This window comes from Myxine glutinosa, chromosome 6 (assembly GCF_964187855.1).
Source record: "Myxine glutinosa chromosome 6, kmMyxGlut1.1, whole genome shotgun sequence".
Taxonomy (NCBI): Eukaryota; Metazoa; Chordata; class Myxini; order Myxiniformes; family Myxinidae; genus Myxine; species Myxine glutinosa.
Window position 1 is genome coordinate 59,243,760 of NC_136266.1, and position 22,497 is coordinate 59,266,256.

The 22,497-nt window shown below is 46.2% G+C and overlaps 1 protein-coding gene across 1 annotated transcript; it reads right to left on the reverse strand.

Moving 5' to 3' along the window:
* Positions 1 to 13,367, reverse strand: LOC137429829 (peptidyl-prolyl cis-trans isomerase B). The gene is made up of 5 exons (XM_068120117.2): positions 13,002 to 13,367; positions 7,803 to 7,916; positions 6,122 to 6,215; positions 1,230 to 1,414; positions 1 to 1,145 (listed from the first exon to the last, which is right to left on the reverse strand). Exons 1-5 carry the CDS (start codon positions 13,143 to 13,145, stop codon positions 1,017 to 1,019), a joined length of 666 nt encoding a protein of 221 aa, XP_067976218.1. The 5' UTR covers positions 13,146 to 13,367; the 3' UTR covers positions 1 to 1,016.
* Positions 13,368 to 22,497: the final 9,130 nt, after the last annotated feature.

The following is a 22,497-nucleotide window of genomic DNA, read 5'->3' on the forward strand; positions in this document are numbered from 1 at the left end:
TAACGTTGATGCAAAATTTTATTTTAAGGCAAATCCAACCTCTGCCGTCCGATGTTGCACCACCATTTTGTGGTGCGTGGTATTATAAGTAGCTCAGAGCCATTGGCTGAGTGAAACCAGAAATGCAACACAATTAACCTTTAAAGTCCATTAAACCATTTAAAATTTAACCTTTCCCGTAACTAGGGACGGGTAGTTTTGCTAGTTATTGATAAAGACCAAATGTTTATCAATACAAATTGAGCAACAAGTTGTTACTTTTTGTCAACACAACATTGCAGTCTTGTCAGCCATACAATGGAAACTCAGCTCTAAACTTTGACGCGAAGAGCCAAAGGTTGCATCTTAGTAGGAAGTGCCATTCATTCCCATAATTGTGTTCATAAAACGTGTAAAAGCTACAATGGCGTCCTGAAAAGAAAAAACAAGTTCACACTAATAAGTTATTGAAAAAAAAATATTAAGTGTTCAAGCAAACAATTTAATGTCAAATTGAGAACAGTGTTAGTCTAACATCTCTGAATGTTAGTCTAACATTACAAAATAGATATAGGTTCATGTCTTTGATAACATTAATATTCTTATTTGCAATAACTCACATACAATCCCTGATAAATCTATACATATGCTTTTAACAATAGCCCTTTTGTATACATGTAAATCTATAGAAATATCACAAAGTTTTTTTGTGGTAAAGGCACTGGAACATCTACCTATTGCTTTTTCACCTCCCCCACCTCTACCTTCATTTTTGTTTTCAAAGCAATATCAGAAATAATGAAATAACTCAAATGCGGTAGAGCAACATTAATTAGGAACAAAATAGAGTGACAAGGTGCATGTGAGTGCAACAACAGAACTAATAGAAATGTCAGATGATCAAAATCGAGATGTATAGATTTACACGATAAGTACTCAAAGTGGTGGCATACACCTCCGATGGATGTAGCTTTGGAGGTAGATGGAGACTTTGACTCGTAGTTTAAAACCCTGGTCCTTAACCGCAGCACTCGTGGCTACCAATCTGGAATTGGAGCTATGAAGGGTTGGGTGAGATGCACATGTCCACTGGCCGATATGACGATTTCCTTGGATGGGGAGTTGTTTTTGTCCGTCGGCACGTGTTCTATAGCGTGAACTACAAACTGGAGGAAACAACAGAAATATGCCATTACGCAGGGGAAGAATATTGAGAGAAAGAAACGGAGGAAATTGGGGAAAATTCTCACCATTCCCTCAAGCACCCGCCCAAAGACAACGTGCTTCTCATCGAGCCAGGAGGTGCGCACGGTTGTGATGAAGAATTGGGATCCATTGGTATCGGGACCAGCATTGGCCATGCTCACCCAGCCTGCCCCAGTATGCTTCAGGACAAAATTCTCGTCTTCAAAATGCCCACCATAGATACTCTTGACTACAAAGGGTTAGGAGATAAACATTGAGGGAGATGGTGAGCGGCTGCTGAACGGCGCACCACTATGCTTCGTTAAACTCACTCCAATAAGGGTTATCTCATACTGGTTCTCAAAATATCATTAGAAGAGGACAATTACACTTCACACTTACCCAAAATTATTAATCCATGATCTGCACCCCCTGGGAATATACCCTCATCTCATTCCTCTCCCCAACCAAAAAGAAATGAATAAAAACAGACATGACACGTGTTCTCCAAGCTTTTTTTAGAAGCAATCTGAAAAACATTTTTAAATTCATTGTTTTTCCACGAGTTTAGATTTTGCATATAAAATCGACTTGTGGAAGAAGAGAGATTTATATTTTGTTCAGGGTGTCGGTGATAGCTCACCTCATCTTTGCAGATACCATGGGATCGAACGGCAGACAGGACACCAACTAATGCTCAGGTAGATGGGATGCCAATTTAACGTACATCCAAGGGACGGCACACACATTGCTGCTTCACCGTACTTGCGAAACGCCAGGATGATGGTTTATAGTTGGGCCGAAATTCGAAGTTAGGCTAGACAGCTCAAATTGCATACCTCTCGGGCCTATGCTATCCTGCCAGTCCTTTAGAAGCACTGATTTAATGTGTGAGAACAGCATGCAATGAGTGTGACTGTGATTGTGTCTCTAAGGATGGCATAAATCAACTTTCAAGTTTTGCATTCCCTTATTTACGATGCTGTGCAAGATGTCAAATTTGACAAACAGAATCGGTTTTCTAGGCACACAATTTTAACCACATAAGAGTAGCTCGACTGTTTTTAAAAACTGAGGAAGAAGAAAAAATATTTAAGGCTTTTCATTACAACAAGCATTCTGAATATTGCGCTGCAATACATGTCCCCTACCGGCAGTCTGTCGTCCGGAAAACTGTTGGGGAAATTACCAAGGGTTATTCACCCACAGGTTCTGAATCGTTCCCAATCGCTAATTACCTCAGGACGGGCTCACCTCCGATTCGCACTCGGGACTTCGATTTATACACCTTGCAGACAGGTCAGCAGAAGCACGAGAAAATAAGTTGTTGATAAAGAACCTTTCGAGTCGCTAAATATCAGTAATTTATTATATTTCCGGTTCATGATCAATGATCGATGTATATACTACTGTGTTCAAAAAGTATCCGACCTTTATTTTTCGTGCGTAAAAAAAAAGAAGCTAGGGAGGCGTTGATTGGTGCACGTATGTAGGCGATCCTAATGCGCACGCGTGAATTTTTTCCCACCTGCAGAAGCTGTCATTTGACGGCAGACCGCCGATGAGTGAGGACATGTAAGTGAGCGCCGTCGGATTTTCGTTTTTGACAAAATGACGGAAAAACTTGAACAACGCTACTGCATCAAATTTTGTGTAAAGCTTGGCGATTCCCAAGTGGAAACGATCCGCAAGATTCAACACCGTTCATTCCATTATGAAGGAGGATTTGGGCTTCAGGAGAATCTCAGCGATGTTCGTACCAAAGCTGCTAACGATTGAGCAGAAGCAACTCTATTTGGAGATCGCACAGGACATGCTGGAGACTGTGAACAGCGATCCCAGCTTCCTCAACACAGTGATCACTGGCGATGAGTCCTGGGTTTATGGGTACGACCCAGAAACCAAGTTGCAGTCATCACAATGGAAGCATCCAACATCCCCGAGGCCAAAAAAAGTTGTTACACAAAGTTACCCAAAATTTGATGCAGTGGCGTTGTTCAAGTTTTTCCGTCATTTTATCAAAAACGAAAATCCGACGGCGCTCACTTACATGTCCTCACTCATCGGCGGTCTGCCGTCGAATGACAGCTTCTGCAGGTGGGAAAAAATTCACGCGTGCGCATTAGGATCGCCTACATACGTGCACCAATCAACGCCTCCCTAGCTTCTTTTTTTTTTACGCACGAAAAATAAAGGTCGGATACTTTTTGAACACACGACGTATATATATGTTGCCTGGCTTGGCTCCGCCCCTCCCGAAAGCGCGCGCTGTGTCGCGCTTTTGACGTTCACAGACGAGGCTGAGGGCGCGCAGTGCGGCTTGAGGAGAACTCGAGAATAAACAAGAGATATCCATTTTAAAAAATATTTTCGTTTAATTAATGATATCTGCCAAACCACGTGACCTATCGCAAATTCCAAAATGACATTTTAGTAGACTGACATGCTGAACAGATGTGTGAAGTTCCCCTCGATTGGATCAAAAATGAGGGAGGGGCTCGGTTTTAAAGGTTCATGCTTAAAAACGTCATAACTCTGAAACCATGTGACACATGATGTCATGCTCGCTGACTTTTTTGTTCGTCATGGGTATGCGATTCTGTCTGCAAAGTTTGGCCTCGATCTGTTCAGCCGTTGCAGAGAAAAAGGGGTTTTCGTGTTTTCACGAAAAATAATATGGCGGCCGAACCACGTGACCTGTGACGTCATAATTACCATTAAAATCTTCTACAGACCGAGTCCCCCCTACGGTGAAAATTTGATCTCAATCGGTCCTATTATTGCAGAGAAAATCTTTTTTAAAGGAAATTAAAACTTAAAATGGCACTGAGTTAAGGATCATCAGAATTATCAGAATTCCCAAAGTTCAAAGTGCCATAACTTTGTCAAAAATGATCGAAACGTCGTGAAGTTCGAACTCGATCTGTAACTTATCATGAGGAAACCATGTGCCAAGTTTGAAATCATTAGCATTAAGAGTTTAGAAAAAAAAGTCCGGAAAACTGTTCTTTGCATGACGGACAGACGGCGTGCAAACCTATAGTCCCCTCCGGTGTACACCGGTAGGGGACTAATAACAAGCAAGATGTGTTACATGGTAATAAACAAGAAAGAGCAATCGGATTGCAAACCCTCGCCAGGATGTATTTTCAGTGGTTTTAAGGCTTTTGTGTTAAAACAAATATGGCGGCCGAACCACGTGACGGATGACATCATTTTTTTTTTCTCCACTAGTTTTATTTTTAGATTATGCTCAAGAAATTTCATCTTGATCGGATAAAGTTTTGTACTTGTCAAATTATGACATCATAATAGAGGCACCTATAACATCATTTAAAAAACCACCTTTAGAGGCCATTTTTCCCCGCAAGCGGGGGTTGGCCTTTTTCGGGGACCGTGGTAGTTGTTGTTTTTTTGGTCCCCTTTTTGAAGCAATGTTTTACGGCCGAATGCCCTTCCTGACGCCAACCCTTTTTGCCGCCTTTAACGACAAACAGGGAATTACCAGTGAACTGGTCCTCAATTAGCCGACCTCGGAAGGATGACAGGCTGAGTCAACCCCCCTGGCGTTAATTCAGCGATCGACCGGGATTCGAACCCAGGATCCTAGGATCCTAGGATCCTAAGCTGACACCCTAGCTGCTAGCCCAACACCAGGGTTCTTAACATCATCATTAACAGATGTTATTCCACATGGAGAGTTCTTTACAATGAGCCATGTCTCAATTTTTTTTCTATGCAGCGTTTGAGATATAAAGGTGCAAATGTTTTTGGTTTTTCCAAGATGGCGGCCGAACCACGTGACCGATGACGTCATCATTTTTTCTCTTCACCAATTTATGCCTACATGACGCTCAAGAAATTTCATCTTGATCGGATGAAGTTTTGTACTTGTCGAATTATGACGTCATAATGGAGGCACCGATGACATCATTAACATATTTTATTCCCCATGGAGAGTTCTTTACAATGAGCCATGTCTACATTTTTTCTATTCAGCACTTTCCGAGATATAGAGGTGCAAAGTTTTTCGGTTTTTCCAAGATGGCGGCCATACCACGTGACCTACGACGCCATGATTAACATGCAAAAAATTCTTCAGGTGGAGTTGCACCTATGGTGAAAATTTCCTGTCAATCGGACCAATGGTTGCATATTTATTCTGTGCAAACAAACAGACAGACAGACAAACGGATTCAAATGCAATACACTCTCCTCAGGCGAGGGTAATAAATATAAGAGCCATTGGTCTGTGTCGCCATTTTTCTCAGAGATGGCTGAACAGATCTTCGTCAAACTTTCAGAGGTTCATCAGTGGGTGCCTGGGAGTGTTTTACACAAAATAATAATAATAAATAAAAATAAATAAACGTTTTTTGGGATTAAAATAAAAAATATACAGAATTCATAGAACACCTTACCCTACCCAATATTAAATATATAATTAAATTGAAATAAAATAAACATTTTAAAGGTCGTATAAAAAATAATTCCTGAAGGTTACCACCATTGATTCAGCGTTTTTTACCCCACCTAATAAAACGCGTCACATTAGTTATTTGTGCCTGTTCTTTGTGTCCTTCATGACGTCCTTAAAACAGCAAGTCTCCTATTTGGAATGATTTTCAATTCTGTTTGACTGCCAGACAAAAAAAAGTATCTCGCTCCTCAAGTGCAACCAGGATGAATCCAGAGACAAAATTCTGTATAACGGCAGGCTCGTTTTCCGATTTGTGTTCAAAGTACAACATTCAATTAGAATAGAGTTGTTCCTCGATCAGAAACTAACTTTTGTGGACAGACATAAGTGAACCTATAGCTAAACCCCGCTTTTTACTTAGTGTGGGCGAGGTAATTAAAGTGATCGTACATCGTGATCAACAACTGCATACAATACCCTTTAAGTAAGTAAGACATTGTTCCAACTGTTAGCCAATAAGAGCCAAGGATACCTCACCTCCGGTCCCATCACCAGCTGTGATGTCGCCTCCTTGTACCATGAAATCTTTTATGACGCGGTGGAACTTGCTTCCCTTGTAACCATATCCTTTCTAGAGGGGAAAAAGGAGCCATTGCTCCTAATTATATCAGCACAGGCCTTAATTCCCAATTGTTATTCAAGAAGACATCTATTTATTATGTATGGAAATATGGCAAATTTTGACCCCCACCAAAAATACTGGTCTGAACCCCTCCACACTTTCCGCCACCCGCAACTAAACTCCTGCTACACAAACTATGCATTAACACAATGTCACATGAACAGAGCATCACTTGCAATAATTGTTAAAACTTTGGCCAAAAAAGTACGGCATTTGTTTCCAATAATAGAGCAGAGCACCAAGCGGTTTGGGTGTTCTTCTTCTTCTCTTTTTATAGGGGGTGAAGTCCAATGGTATTAATCTTCTGCCTTACATTGACCATGATACTCCTTCCTCTACTACCCTTGTCCTCAACCAACTCTCTCTGTCCTCAAAAAAACTCTCTCCACTTTCAAACCACCCCCACCTTATTGATATCCCTTCTCACACAATCCTCTCATCTCAACTGTAGTCTACCTCTTTTCCTCCTACCTAGTTCCTTCAACCTACTCACTCTCTCCTCTCCCATGACAAGCCAACCTCAGCCAGCCATTCATTCATCAATCTCTCTTTACACCAATCTCCTCCCTTGGTTCATCCATCCATCCACCCTCCACTCCAGCAAACCCTCCCAGACAGGCAACCTCCATTTTGGTCTCTGTCAGTGCCACCTTTTCCAGACCGCAAAGGTAAGCCAGCATTACATAAGACACCAGAACTTTCCCTTTCAAGTTCCTGGATATTTTTCTGTCTTTAGCAATCCCTTCCACCCTCATCCACACATTCACACCCACCTGGATCCTTCTCTGCCTCTAACGTACCATCCCCGGTCACTTCCCACCAGATATTCAACCGACAGTCTCTTCAGAAAGTATTCATACCCCTTGACTTTTTCACATTTTGTTGTTACAAACTGAATTTAAAATGGATTTAATTGAGATTTTTTTTTGTCCCTGATCTACACAAAATACCCCATAATGTCAAAGTGGAATTTTTTTATTTTTTACTGTTTATCTTTATATAATTATACATACTTGTACCAAGTTTGACTAACTTCCCTTCAGCCATTCTTAAGTTATTGCAGTAACGAAGACCAATTACAGACTCTGACCTTTGACCTCTTGACCCCAAAATCAAATCAGTTCATCTTTGCATCATAACACATACTTGTACCAACTTTGGTCAAAATCCCATTGATGGTTAACAAGTTATCACGGTAACGAAGACCTATCAAGGACAGACAACACAAAAACATAATGCCTCCAGTGACAGTCGGCGGAGACATAAAAACTTGACGCCAATCTTTATCCCTCCCTCACCCCCCAACCCTCCTCCCAACATACATGGTAGATGATCCTAAGTTATGTGTACATTGATCCCCCTAACCTCCCCTTTCCTCCCATATGCATGTGCTCAAACCTAGCAGCCCCCCCACCCCCATCCCACCTCCTACCCACCCCTCCCTCTCCCACCCCCACACCACACAACCCCTTCCCTCTCCACCTCCAAATGTATGTGATGAGTAGATTATCCCTCAAATAAATCATTGCCACATACCTCTCCAGTAGCCAGGACAATGAAGTTCTGCACGGTCAGTGGAACAACCTTGCTAAACAGCCCAATTACAATCCTCCCTACAGGTTCATCACCGATCGTGATATCAAAATATACCTACAGACACAGGCACGAGATGGCAGATTATTTCACAATAACATTAGCATCAACAGTGCCTGGAAAGTCATCTTTCGCACTATAAATGATGCGCCACAAATGTGCTTCAGAGTTCAGGGTAAAGGAGTAAAATGAGAGAGGGGGATTCTGTTCGAAGCAGCAATAAAATCATCGATGAGAAAAATTCAAACCTTTGTACCAGTAATCAAGGGCAAAATGGAGAAGATTGTCATGGGGACCGCAAGGCTAACCCCCGCTCTAGCAGGGAAAATGGCCTTTAAAATGCATGTTGTGTTGTATGTTGTACCAGTAATCAAATGCTGGGTAATAATTTCAAAGCAATTCCAGTTGGTCTGGTGAAATGGTGTAAAATAAGGTGAGAATTTGAAAATATGAGAAGTTTACAGTTTTCAAACAAACAATGAGCATAAGTCATGTGGCCTGCAAAGACATTGTGTACGGTCTAGCTCCCATCCAACACTTTAAAATTCCTACTATTCTCTTAGAAAACAATTTTTCACTCGGAGAAATACGAATAGATCGTGGACTTAATGATACAAGCATCAAATTTGGCACTGAGCTAGGACACGTCCAAAGAAAGGTTTTTAGCGACAGGGTCATCACACATTTTTCCTGTACCAGCAATGGCGGCCATTTGCCAAGATGGCCACCAATCCGACCTATTCTGCCATGTTCTATTGTTGCAGTGATTCTTTCATAGACAGGTTAGGTTTGTGCACATTCTCCACAACATTTACAAAGAGCAATGCACGGAAGAGCTGCTTTGAGGCATTTGCAACGTCCCTTGCAGTCCTTCTTGCAGCTGCACCGCACGAGTTCCCGATATGCTTATGAAGCTTCTGGAAGAGTTGTCCGGCCAATTTCCCACATTTGTCAACCTTCTACCACTGCCAAGCACTTGGAGATGGAACTCTCTCCTCAAACACTACTCCATCCCCACCAAGTTGCTTGGGCTTGGTTCAACGAGGGCCGAATTGGCAGGGACATCCCGTATGTGAACTGATATGCAGATTGGAGTGTTGCGAGACTCCGCCCCACGAGTGGTGCGAGACTCTGTACAGACGCCGCCTGCAGGCAGAATCTCACATCCGTCATCTCATCGAGCATTTTCAGTCCGTTTTTCTGCTAGTTCTATGGCGTGTTTTTGGACGGAATGTAAAATGTACTATCGCACATTTTATTACCTCCGCCACCAAAGATGGATGGAGGTTATGTTTTCACCCCTGTCTGTCTGTCTGTCTGTCTGTCCGTTTGTGAAAAAAAATCTCAAAAAGTTGTGGACGGATTTGGACGAAATTTGGCAGAGATGTAGCGTACGTGACAAGGACGAAATGAATAGATTTTGGTGAAGATTCGGATCCGGATACTATAATTTTTCAAGTGATTCTTCACCTTTGGGAGATAGGGCCAAAAATGATACATAGCAGGATATCTCAAAAAGTTATGGATGGGTTTGGACGAAACTTGTTGAACAGGTTGTGTATGTCACAAGGAAGAATCGATTCAATTTTGTTGAAGATCTGGATCCGGATCCAGCTTGTAGAATTTTTAAAGTGATTCTTCACCATTTAGCGATATGGCCAACCAGGCGGAGGTGTGCTCTCAACTGAGTGCCGTTCTAGGTTATGACTGTGATTGGCTACATATGTAGGGAATGTGGTTTCTGACACTCTTTAAGCCCTGAAAAATGTGATCAATGGATTTGATCAAGCCTGTTGCCATCCCATAGACACCTTCAACCAATAATTAAATATATAGATTTGAATTAAATATACATATTGTTGCGGATATGAGGATTGAGTTTTTTTTGATTGTGTTGTATTGTATAGTAAATGGTTGTGAATTATTGGTTTAGTCTGAGCCCTCCTTGCTCCAGTGTGTATAAAGGTCAAAGGGCGTTCCGGTAGTTAATTCCATAAAGCATACATTGAAGGACACTATAATACCCTTGTTCAGTAGCTTATATCCTTATTATGTGTGTTAGGGTAAGGCTGTGTCTCCCATTAATTTAAATACTCCATTGCACCAAGTGAAATAAGAATAGACCCCCTTTCATTTCATTTCAATGGCCAACTGCATTTTGGGCGGTTTTCTTCAACCACCATTGGCCACGAGGCAAGGTTGGGGAAGAAAGGCGTGCCCGCCCGTCGTCATCAAGGGCGGAGCCAGAGGGTCGCGCGACCAACCAGGGCCGAGGTGAGCACACCGATGGGCGTGTCCTGAAGGCCGGCGGCTTGATAGCCGGGGCGTTATAAAAGCGCGCGCGCAAGAGTGGTCAGTGGTTGCGTAAAGAGGTCCATGACAAGAGTTGCGGCGAAGAGATCACCGAGAAGAGAGTTGAGTAAGGGATCCCTGAAGAGAGCAGCTTGAGCCACCGCGGCTGCATCAACAGCAGCTTGAGCCACCGAAACTGCAGCCACAGCAGCTTGGGGCCTGGACGGACGTTTTGAGCAGGACCGAAAAGGAACGGCGGCTGCCAAACGCGCCGATCGTGCTGCGGTATCCGTGGACCGGCCTCCCCCCCCTCCAAGCCATCCACCTCCACCATTCCTATCATCATTCCCCGTGTGAGTCGTCTTCGTTTGTTCTGTCCTGGGTATTAATTAAGTCTGTTTAGATAAGCTAGCGATTTTCACTGTGTCTCTAAAATCTTCTGTATATTATTTTCTTATCTTTCCTTCTCCTTGGTTATTTTGAGCCTGTAAAATGTAAATAGTAAATAAATTAGATTCGTATTTCCAACCTTTTTGTCTGCTTCTTCTTCACATCCGTGTCGCCTTAGTCTTTTCCCTATTGAATATCTGTGGCACGATCCGGCCAACATTCGGGAATCGGGTTAGTCGGGGTAACTGTACGACCGTGGGGCCATCCGCTCGGCAAACACAACATCTTATCCGCGGGCCGTAACAATATAAATACATAGATACATATATACACATATCTAAATATATATACATTATATACACATAAGCCTGGTGTTGGCTTAGTGGTTAGGGTGACGGCTTGGGATCTTAGGATCCTGAGTTCGAATCCCGGTCGATCACTGAATTAACGCCAGGGGGGTTGACTCAGCATGTCATCCTTCCAAGGTCAGCAAATTGAGTACCAGCTTGCTGGGATGAATGATCCTGGTGTGTACCCTGATTTAGAATCGATACACCATATCCTTGCGCATCGTAGGAGGTGACTAAGGGTTGGCGGCCCGCTCACTCCTGGCTCCGTGCGTGAAGCGAACGGCCTTGGCGTGCAGCTCGCTCTTCCATAAAAACATTGCCTGAAAAAGTGAACCATGAAGTCATAGGGCCCCCACAAGGCTAATCCCCACTCTAGCGGGGAAAATGGCTAATCCCCAACACCAGGCAACACCAACAAAGTCCGGACCCAAGAGATCAAATTGCTGCCGCTGCAATTGTTTTGAACGCGAGGCTCTGACGTCATCCCACGATGTCTCCATCTCCACTCCTATCAGTGAGCCTCATCTTACCAGTCCTTGTGTCAATCAAATCCCGGACCAATCACAGGCTCCTCGAGGTGTGGCCTCATGAACCTGTCTGGGCTTGTGTGTTCACCAAGTCGGTGTTATCAGCAATAGTGCTTGATGCCTGGTCCCCAGTTGGTTTTTAATTAGTGTAGTTAATGGCCAATTTCTTACTAGGTGTCTGTAGTGTAGTGTCATGAGGAACACAGGAAAAGCTAACAGCGGCATTTACATACAGGGGATTAATTACCCGTGTGTAATTGTTCGGGAAACGGCAGTTCTTCTGATTTGAAAAGAGTTCTTTGGAACCGCATGAAGCCACGCCTCGAAGAGCAAAACCGCATAAATTACCCATAATCCCTTGCTCAATAACAAACCCCACCCCTCTCATGGGGACGAAGATACACTTACACGACATCCGGTCGACACAAATTTCCTACTTATGATACATCGAGGTTTTTTCTTCTTCTTCACGGCAGTCGGAGCACACTACCTATGCATTCTACCTGGACTAAGGTATCCCTACCCCCCCAAACGTAACAATATATACACATATATAAATATATATATATACTACAACAACAACAACAACAACAACAACAACAACAACAACAACAACAGGCATTTTAAAGGCCATTTTTCCTGCAAGAGCGGGGGTTAGCCCCACCCGTTTTATATAAATATATATATACACATATAAAACTATTGCTATCTTCAAATAACTATACCCAGACTATTTAGACAAGAGAGTACACGTACGTGTGTACGCACACACACACACACACACACACACACACACACACACACACACACACACACACACACGTGTGTGTATATATATATATATATATATATATATATATATATATATATATATATATATATATAGCATGGTGTTGGCTTAACGGTTAACGTGGCTGGCTTAAGATCACAAGGTCCTGAGGTCAAGCCCATGTCACGCTGTTGAATTAACACCAGCTGTGTTGACTCAGTCTGTCATCCTTCCGAGGTCGAAAAAATGAGTAGTACCAGCTTTCTGGGATGAATGAGCCAATCGAGTATCCTGGTCAGAGTGGAGATCCGTCCAGGATCATGCCCAATAGCCAAGAAACTGCTTCGGCAGCCCTATGCACCTGAAGATGCAAAAATGGTGTGTGTGTGTGTGTGTGTGTGTGTGTGTGTTTTGAAGAATCAGTGCAAGTTTACTGTAAATGCCAAATATCAACTACACAGGAGTATACGGATCACGGACGTCTGTGCTCTTTCAATGCAGATCGGGCAGTGTTGGTGAGATATGTGACAACAAATTACAACAAACAACACCTCACCAACTAATGTCCAAGAAAATGGAGACGTGTCCAAGGAGCACGAGGGACAAAACATGACATGTTAATGGCTTGGAGCCGTTTAATAACACGTCACACACCCAGAACCAATCCGTGATCTGTGGGCACGACTTCGCACCCACAAACGTGTACTCACAACACCTGCGAAACTTTATATTTTAAAATAATAATAATAAAATAACCTGGCTACCTGGGCGCCAGGAATACCGGTATCTTGGGAGTTGGGAAGAGACCTATTACCTTGTCCGTAACCAGGGGTCCTCGCTGCGTCTTGTCCCCCGCAGCAGAGTGTTTGGGCATTAGCAGGAACACCACGAGGGACACGAACAGCGCAGCCACAAACAACAAACGCATGGTGCTTCCGGCAAGTCGAGGCGGCCACATCGTGCCACGTATTCCTCACACAACCGAACGGGAATGCGAGTCTAGAACGTCCGGCTGACCGTTTCCCTCTTTCGACAACGACGCCGCCAGTCTTGTCGATTACTGTCGATGATCGTCATTAAAAAGTTGGGAAACACGCCCCCCGACCGGACACCTGCCTTCACAACGTTTCAGTAAAGCGGGAGAACGGGGTGACGTCACACGTGTCGTCATCATCATCATAATAATCAGAATCATTCATCATCATAATAATCAGAATCATTCATCATCATAATCATTCATCATCATAATAATCATAATCATTCATCATCATCATCATTATCTGTACGGAAGCGAAGCTAGTCCTGTACATCTTCCGGTCTGAAAATATAAATGCCACACATCTTATATTATAATAGCCGTAGATGATTCTGTCTGTCTGTCTGTCTGTCTATCTGTTGGGTGTCTGTCCGGGGTGTGGCTTACTCGGTTTGCAGAGTAGCTCCACCCATAGCTCCACCCATTCTGGGAGTGGCTATAAACAAATATCCACCATTTTATTAACTCGCATAGCTTTGAGATTGAGTCCTGTTTTGTAGGCCCGTGGTGTCTTGCTCTCCCCCAGTTTTATTTCAAATCAAATTCGATAAATCATTTCATTTTTCACAGTCGCTAACATAGTTTTAGACTCGGTTGAAAAAAAACGGGAAGAAAATCCAATGAAAGTTGCCGTTTATAGAACGAAATGAATTCTCAAAGGCCTGTAACTTCAAGGCCATTGAGTCTCTCTCACGCCTTTATCTCCAATCTAACTCACCATATGATTTCATTTTTATCGATGGTTTTACTTTTAGACTCGGTGTCAGCAATAATTGAGAACAATCCACACACGCGGGAAAATGCAGAGATATATTTTTTTAAATCGCGTCATGGTGTATCATACACCGCCCAACATGACACCGCCGGCAATGTGTCGATATATATTAAAAATTCGCTTTTGCTTTTCCGTTATGATATATTACTATTTCGTTTGATGATAGTCGTCACAAAAACGTCAACAATGATGCCGACATATATTTCTTCGTTTTTATTTCATTCAACATATTAGCCGGAAGTAAAATATGTTTCAGGAAATTACCGAGAGATATTTCTTCGTTTTTTTTATTAGTTATGTGCGCATACACTTTAAATAGGTTTATTTGAAATCTTTAATTTTCCACAAACATTCCACACACGCGGGAAAATGCAGAGATATATTTTTTAAAATCGCGTCATGGTGTATCATACACCGCCCAACATGACACCGACGGCAATGTGTCGATATCTATTTTAAATTCGATATATCATTTCATTTTTCACAGTCGCTAACATAGTTTTAGACTCGGTTGAAAAAAAACGAGAAGAAAATCCGATGAAAGTTGCCGTTTATAGAACGAAATGAATTCTCAAATGCCTGTAACTTCAAGGCCATTGAGTCTCTCTCACGCCTTTATCTCCAATCTAACTCACCATATGATTTCATTTTTATCGATGGTTTTAGAGTCGGTGTCAGCAATAATTGAGAACATTCCACACACGCGGGAAAATGCAGATATATTTTTTAAAATCGCGTCATGGTGTATCATACACCGCCTAACATGACACCGACGGCAACGTGTCGATACATATTAAAAATTCGATTCCACAATATAATTTACTTGCCATTTATCATTTGATGATTACGAGACAAATTCCTCTTGAGGATCGTGACAATTCATGCGCTGCGTGGAAACTTCTATTTCCAAAATGAATGAGACGATCGATGAAGAACGCAGACTTGAACAGGATGCAGCAAGAAAACGAATGAGACGGGCGAACGAGTCCATCGACGAACGTCAATGCAAACTTGCGGGGTCACCCGTGGGAATCCCACGGGCATGGATGTGTGTGACATTTCGACATATTGAGTTAGATGCTGCACATTCATTTTTACAAAATGGTTACTGGCAAGTCATCAGATCCAGAAATGGTGTAAAAACCACCGTTTAGAGGCCATTTTTCCCCGCAAAGCGGGGGTTGGCCTTTTCGGGGACCGTGGTAGTTGTTGTTTTTTTGTCCCCTTTTTGAAGCAATGTTTTACGGCCGGATGCCCTTCCTGACGCCAACCCTTTTTGCCGCCTTCAACGACAAACAGGGAATTACCAGTGAACTGGTACTCAATTAGCCGACCTCGGAAGGATGACAGGCTGAGTCAACCCCCCTGGCATTAATTCGGCGATCGACCGAGATTCGAACCCAGGATCCTAAGCCGGCACCCTAGCCGCTAGCCCAACACCAGAAATGGTGTCATGAACACAATTTATTTACGCACAAGCACAAAAGCAAGACGGGCCGATTTCCGATTCCGACGGGCCGACGGGCGAGACGGGCCGATTTCCGATTCCGACGGGCCGATTTGGAGCAAGAAAAAGAACGAGACGGGAGAAAAAGGAGAGAAACGAGACGGGGAAAGCCGATTGGAGAGGCGAGTGAGGCGCGATTGGAGAGGAGTGTGAGGCGCGATTAGAGAGGAGTGTGAGGCACGATTGGAGAGGAGTGTGAGGCGTGATTGGAGGGGAGTGTGAGGCACGATTGGAGAGGAGTGTGAGGCACGATTGGAGAGGAGTGTGAGGCGCGATTGGAGAGGAGTGTGAGGCGCGATTGGAGAGGAGTGTGAGGCGCGATTGGAGAGGAGTGTGAGGCGCGATTGGAGAGGCGTGTGAAGGATTGGAGAGGAGAGGAGTGTGAGGGATTGGAGAGGTGAGGGATTGGAAAGGAGAGGGATGTGAGGGTTTGGAGAGGAGAGGAGTGCTAGGTGGAGAGAGGAGAGTGTCAGGTGGAGACAGGAGAGTGTCAGGTGGAGACAGGAGAGTGTCAGGTGGAGAGGAGTGAGGGGTCACATATTATGTGAAATAAATAAATTGTGTTCATCACACCATTTCTGGATCTGATGACTTGCCAGTAACCATTTTGTAAAAATGAATGTGCAGCATATAACTCAATATGTCGAAATGTCACACACATCCATGCCCGTGGGATTCCCACGGGTGACCCCGCTAGTTGTATTATAATAATAATAACATAGTACACATTAATATAAAATCTAATTAATTTTGTCAATTTATCACAGAGACGTTAAAGTCTTGATAAACCCCGAATTCGTTTCGATACTTCACTTGAGCCGTGTGAACATTGTTCCTATGTTAGACTTCAAGACTTGTTCATAAATCAGTCCGGACGGACCAGTGGGACACGGACACCCAATTAGGGGTTAGGATTAGGATGACGGGAACCGGCCAAAGAACTTGGTGCGTCACGTGACTATCGATGGCTGTCTGAATAAACCGTTTCCTGTCGAAGTGTCGAAGAATATATATAGTAAGGGAAACATATGAAAATCTGTTAACTAAATTGTTACCAAAAAATTTCTTCACCAATATGTTTGTAAAGGTGTGTAATAACATGTGTTAAAATGTTGAAGGTCAACTCCCGTGGGAAACCCAGAAAAAAAGCTGTTGAATTCGGGTACCGAAAAATTATTTTCGAGAATTTTTATTTTTTTTAATCGGCCCTTAAGTAACTTATGAGGGGTCAAATAAGGGTTTTTCATGATTCTGAGTTGATTGTTAACATTTATATTTCACCACAGACACTCCTTTGTGGAAAAATAATTTCTAAATATATCTCATTTTCTACTTTGCAGGACATGGAGTCTAGCAATATGGATGAAGACGTTACTCCACCTGTGCTCAATTGCTTCATCTGTGCACGCTCGGATACACCAGCTGAAAGGCTCATACAGGCAACTCCAAAGGGATACTCAACTTTATTGAAACAAGCAGAAACTGTCGAAAATGTTACTGTTGTGGAACGTATGAAGGAGGCTCAAAAGGAAGGAAAACTGAGGTACCACCAGAAGTGTAAAAATGGTCTGTACAACAACTTTGTTGCAACCACCAAGAAGTCAGCTCAAGCATCAAAGGCAGAGAAAGAGTCATCAAAGTTGAAGAGAAGACGCACTACTTGTGAGTTCAGTTCATCAACTGGCTGCAGTTCTAGAAGATCACAGTCAGTTGACCTCCTGTATAAGGATGTATGCATTCTTTGCAACCAACCAGCCCAGCTCTACAAAAATAATCCAGCACAAGCTAGAAAGAAATAGAGTGCCAGATAATTTGACTGCAGATACACTGAAGGCAAGCTTGCTGAAGACAGCACGGAGTCGCGGGGATGACTGGGGCACTGAAGTCACTGGATGCCTGGAAGGGATCAACGACTTGGTAGCAGAAGAAACACTGTACCATTTGCGATGCAAACTTATGTTTGCGAGAGGTGACAGTTTGTCCAAGACTGATGAGGAAGGAAAAAGGAAGAGAGGACAGAGGAGTATTGATGAGGAGCGAGAGGCAGTTTTTATTGAATTCTGCGAATGGTTAGACTCAGAATTAGAGCATGGGGTAATGAACATGGACCAAGTCCATGAAAAGCTGCAGGAGTTTGATCAGTCACCAGAGAAGAGCCTTTCTTATTCAAAGCATTGGCTAAAGATAAAACTTCTAGAGAAATACGAAGACACCTTGTATTTCACAACACAGGAAAGAAGGGCAGATGTACTCTGTCTCAAAGATGGCACCGACAATATTCTGCGAGCGCATCATGCTAATCTTGACCATGGAGATGAGAAGACTCAGATCATAAAGACGGCACTCAAGTTCATATCCAATGATATTGCCTTGATTGATTTAGGTCCAAAGTCATACCCCACCACACACAGTATGACTGACATCGATAGTCAGCTGACACTTGTTCCTGCAAGCCTTCAGATGTTCTTGAGACCGATTGTCAAGACAGACGAAAGAGTTGCCGTTTGGGGGCAGAATTTTATTAAGGCCTGTCGACCTCGGTCTGGAGTATTGCCACACCAAATGGGGCTTGCCATACAACTTGATCATAGATTTGGGTCAAAATGGATGCTCAACAAGTTCCACCGGCTGGGATACGCTGAGTCTTACACGGAGACACAAAACTACAAATACTGCTTCCTTAATAGTAGGAGTGGAGATGATGTTCCAGATACTTCTGGCACTCTTGACACCATTGTGGAGGAAACCGATGAACAGATCAATGATGAGGTTGCGGTTGATGCTGCGCTTGAGGATCCATTAGTGATGACAGCCAAAGTGCCAGCCAGTGAAAGTGAATTGTCAAGTAATGATCAGGTGGTCTTTATGGAGGTTGGGGAAACAAACAATGCAGTCACTCAGTTTGTTGGAGACAATATAGATTTAAACATCGTCTCTATTCACAGAAACACTCCCTTTCACTCAATGGGTTGGATCGAAGTCACCTCTCCGGCACCACCTTTGCCAGATCCACAGACAACAGCAGCTTTCCCCCGGGTGAAGTTGAAGGCACTCGACAAAGCTAAGATCCTGAGAGGAACTGAAGTAAAGATTATTCCATTTACGAACAGGAAACAGATAGGAACGAACGCGATCATGTTTCTCCCCCTCGCTGAGCTTTCCTCCTCCCTGGCTCATGATCAGCCACTCCTCACTCCAGGTGACACACTGTGGGCAGCGGGGTGGGTGATCAAAGCCAACGATCCTGAGTTCCCACACTCCAACTGGAATGGCTGGATGAAGAGAATCCATGCTAATGATGCAAAGCAGAGCACACAGATCGAGTTCCTCCCAGTTATTGAAGGAGACCCTAATGACCTCAACACCATCTTCACCACTCTGAAAGAGTGCATACGGCGCGCTGGGGTCGCTATAGTGACCTTTGATCTTCCGATTTGGCTGAAGGCTGTGAATATAATAAAGCAGGCAAATCTACCCGTCATTCCAAGGTTGGGTGGTTTTCACCTGCTGAAGTCTTATCTTGGATCAATGGGTAACATCATGGAAGATTCTGGACTACTAGATGTGATCCAGTTGATCTATCCTGGAAGTACGACAGCCAACCACATCATGGATGGAGGATGTTTTGACAAGGCAATCCGTGTTCACCTCCTCATCGATGCAGCCATCTATCAACACATCATGAAACTTGCCTTCACTGAGGAGGAGCGTGAATGAGAAATAACTCTTGAGTATTATATATGTATGTGAAATAAAAGCTACTTTGTGTGTAAATGTAAAAGTGAAAATATAAATGTTAACAATCAACTCAGAATCATGAAAAACCCTTATTTGACCCCTCATAAGTTACTTAAGGGCCGATTAAAAAAAATAAAAATTCTCGAAAATAATTTTTCGGTACCCGAATTCAACAGCTTTTTTTCTGGGTTTCCCACGTGAGTTGAACTTCAACATTTTAACACATGTTATTACACACCTTTGCAAACATATTGGTGAAGAAATTTTTTGGTAACAATTTAGTTAACAGATTTGTGAAATATCTCATAAAATGCCCTTACTAATATAGATATACTAGCTTGGCTCGGCAGAGGAACGGGCTTATTTTAGCTGAGGCTAATGACTGTACCTGAGTTGCTATGTTGACATGATTTACACCAATCATAATACTAAAGCGTGGCGTTACGCGCGCTGCTTGCGAGCAAGGAGGAGCGGACAAGCGGTAACTTATAAGCGTCTTTATTTCAGGAGGTCACTGTAACACTAGCGCGCTCCGGGCTGCGCACCCCGTGTATATCCTCAGGCCACGCCTACCCCTCGGGCGTGGCCGCCGCCCACTTGGTGCGCGGAATGATGTCACCACGCCAGTGGGCTTTCGTGTCCGCCACACGCGCCCCCCAAGAATTCCCGCGCACCTGGAGGGCCAGTTTGCGGGGCAAACGGATGACCCGGCCGAAGCGCCCCCTGGCGATCGGCGGTGTCCGGGGTGCAGGGATGCCAGGTGGGATGCCCCTGGCTGCCCCTGGGATGGGTGCAGGACCGGGGGGCGGCGTGTTGGCGGGGCTGGGTGGTGCCGGGGGTCCGCCCGCAGGGGGCGGCCCCGACGCGGGGGTCGGGCCACTGGCGGTGGATGGTCCACTTCGAGGTGGGCCGGCTTGAGGCGGTCTACAGAAACGCGGTCAGGAGTACCGCCGATGTCCAGGGTGAAGTGCTTCTCCCCGGTCTCCAGCACGCGGAAAGGCCCGTCGTACGGGGGCCGCAGTGGTGTCCGGTGGGCATCGTGGCGGACGAAGACGTACTCCGCCGTGCGAAGCTCCGGGGCGACGTGCGTCGGTGGGTGCCCGTGCCATGCCGTTGGCACCGGGGCGAACCTCTGGGCGGTCTCTTGCAGAGCGGAGCGCTGCTGTGCCGTGGAGTCGTGTGACCATGGTGCCGTGGAGTCGGGGAGGAACTCGCCCGGCACCCGCAGCGGTTGCCTGAAGACCAACTCCGCCGCGGATGCGCGCAGGTCCTCCTTGGGCGCCGTCCGGAGGCCCAGCAGGACCCAGGGGAGCCTGTCGACCCAGCCGCCGTCGCGGAGGGTGGCCCGGAGCGCGGCCTTCAATGAGCGGTGAAATCGCTCACACAAGCCGTTAGCCTGGGGATGGTAGGCCGTGGTTCGGTGCAGCCGGACCCCGAGCCCCTGCGCGACCGCCCCCCAGAGCTCCGAGGTGAACTGGGGGCCGCGGTCGGACGAGATGTCTGAGGGGGCTCCGAACCGGGCGACCCAGGTGGCGATGAAAGCCTGCGCGATGTCCGCCGCCATCGTCGACGCCAAGGGCACGGCCTCCAGCCACCGGGTGGTGCGGTCCACCATGGTGAGGATGTGGGTGAAACCCTGCGAGGGGGGCAGAGGTCCCACCAGGTCCACATGGACGTGGTCAAACCGGTGTTCCGGCACCGTGAATGGGGCGAACGGGGCCTGGGTGTGCCGGTGCACCTTGGCGCGCTGGCACGCGAGGCACGTGAGGTACGTCCTGGCCCAGCCGCGGACGGCCTTCCGGAGGCCATGCCAGACGAACTTGTCGGCGATCAACCTTTGGGAGGCCCTCGCGCCCGGGTGGGACAGGCCGTGGATGGCGTCAAACACCTGACTCTGCCAGCCCGCGGGCACGATGGGGCGAGGCCGCCCGAGGGAGACGTCGCACAAGAGGGCCGTGCCCGCGCCGTCGAACGGCACCTCGGTGACGCGGAGGCCCGTGACGGCGGTCCGCAAGGCCTGGACGTCGGGGTCAGCGGCCTGGTCCGCTGCCACCCGGGCATAGTCGATGCCGAGGTGGGCTGCGTGGGCGACGGCCCGGGAAAGGCAATCCGCCACCGGGTTGTCCTTCCCCGCGACGTGCTGGATGTCCGTCGTGTACTCGGACACGGCCGAGAGGTGACGCTGCTGCCGGGCCGACCACGGCTCGGTGACCTTGCCCATTGCGAAGATCAGCGGCTTGTGGTCGACGAAGGCCGTGAACGCACGGCCCTCGAGCAGATGGCAGAAGTGCCTGACCGCCAAGTGAAGCCCGAGCAACTCGCGGTCGAAGGTACTGTAACGGCGTTCGGGCGGGCGAAGCTGCCGGCTAAAGAACGCCAGCGGTTGCCAAGCTCCACGCACCCATTGCTCGTGCACCGCGCCCACCGCGTAGTCCGAGGCGTCGGTGGTGAGGGCGATCAGTGCATCGGGCGCCGTGTGCGCGAGCATGGTGGCGTTAGCCAAGGCGAGCTTCGCGCCCGTGAACGCCGTGTCCATCTGCTCGGTCCAGGTAACGTCGCCTTTGCCCGGCTTACCTCGGAGAGCTTCGTGCAGGGGGCGCAGGAGCTGGGCGATATGGGGCAGGAACCGATGGTAAAAGTTCACCATGCCCAGGAACTCCTGCAGCCCTCTGATCGTGCGGGGGCGCGGAAACCCCTTCACCGCCTCCACCTTGGCCGGCAGGGGGACGGCTCCGTGCCTGGTGACACGGTGCCCCAGAAAATCGATTACGGCGACGCCGAACCAGCACTTTGAGGGGTTCACAATCAGGCCATGCTGGCCCAGGCGTTCAAAGAGCGTGCGGAGGTGGCGTAGGTGCTCTTCGCGGGACGAGCTGGCGACGAGGATATCGTCCAGGTAGACGTAGACAAAATCCAAGTCGCGCAGGACGCTGTCCATCAGTCGCTGGAACGCCTGAGCCGCATTCTTCAGACCGAAGGGCATCCGCAGGAACTCGAAGAGTCCAAATGGCGTGATGACCACCGTCTTCGGGACGTCCTCCGGCCTGACGGGGACCTGATGGTAGCCGTGTATGAGGTCCACCTTCGAGAAGAAGGACATGCCCGCCAAACGGGCGGAAAAGTCCTGAATGTGGGGGACGGGGTAGCGGTCGGGAGTGGTGGCGTCATTGAGACGGCGATAGTCCCCGCACGGTCGCCATCCCCTGCCGGGCTTCGACACGATGTGCAGCGGCGATGCCCAAGCACTCTCCGAG

What these genes read in the sequence shown, in the direction of transcription:
- LOC137429829 (XM_068120117.2), bottom strand. Translation starts at nt 13,145, where the DNA reads ATGTGGCCGCCTCGACTTGCCGGAAGCACCATGCGTTTGTTGTTTGTG. An exon ending in GACCCCTGGTTACGGACAAG is followed by an intron (nt 7,917 to 13,001) that starts GTAATAGGTCTC and finishes CTGTGTCTGTAG; the next exon opens with GTATATTTTGATATCACGAT. An exon ending in GGCGGGTGCTTGAGGGAATG is followed by an intron (nt 1,146 to 1,229) that starts GTGAGAATTTTC and finishes TGTTTCCTCCAG; the next exon opens with TTTGTAGTTCACGCTATAGA.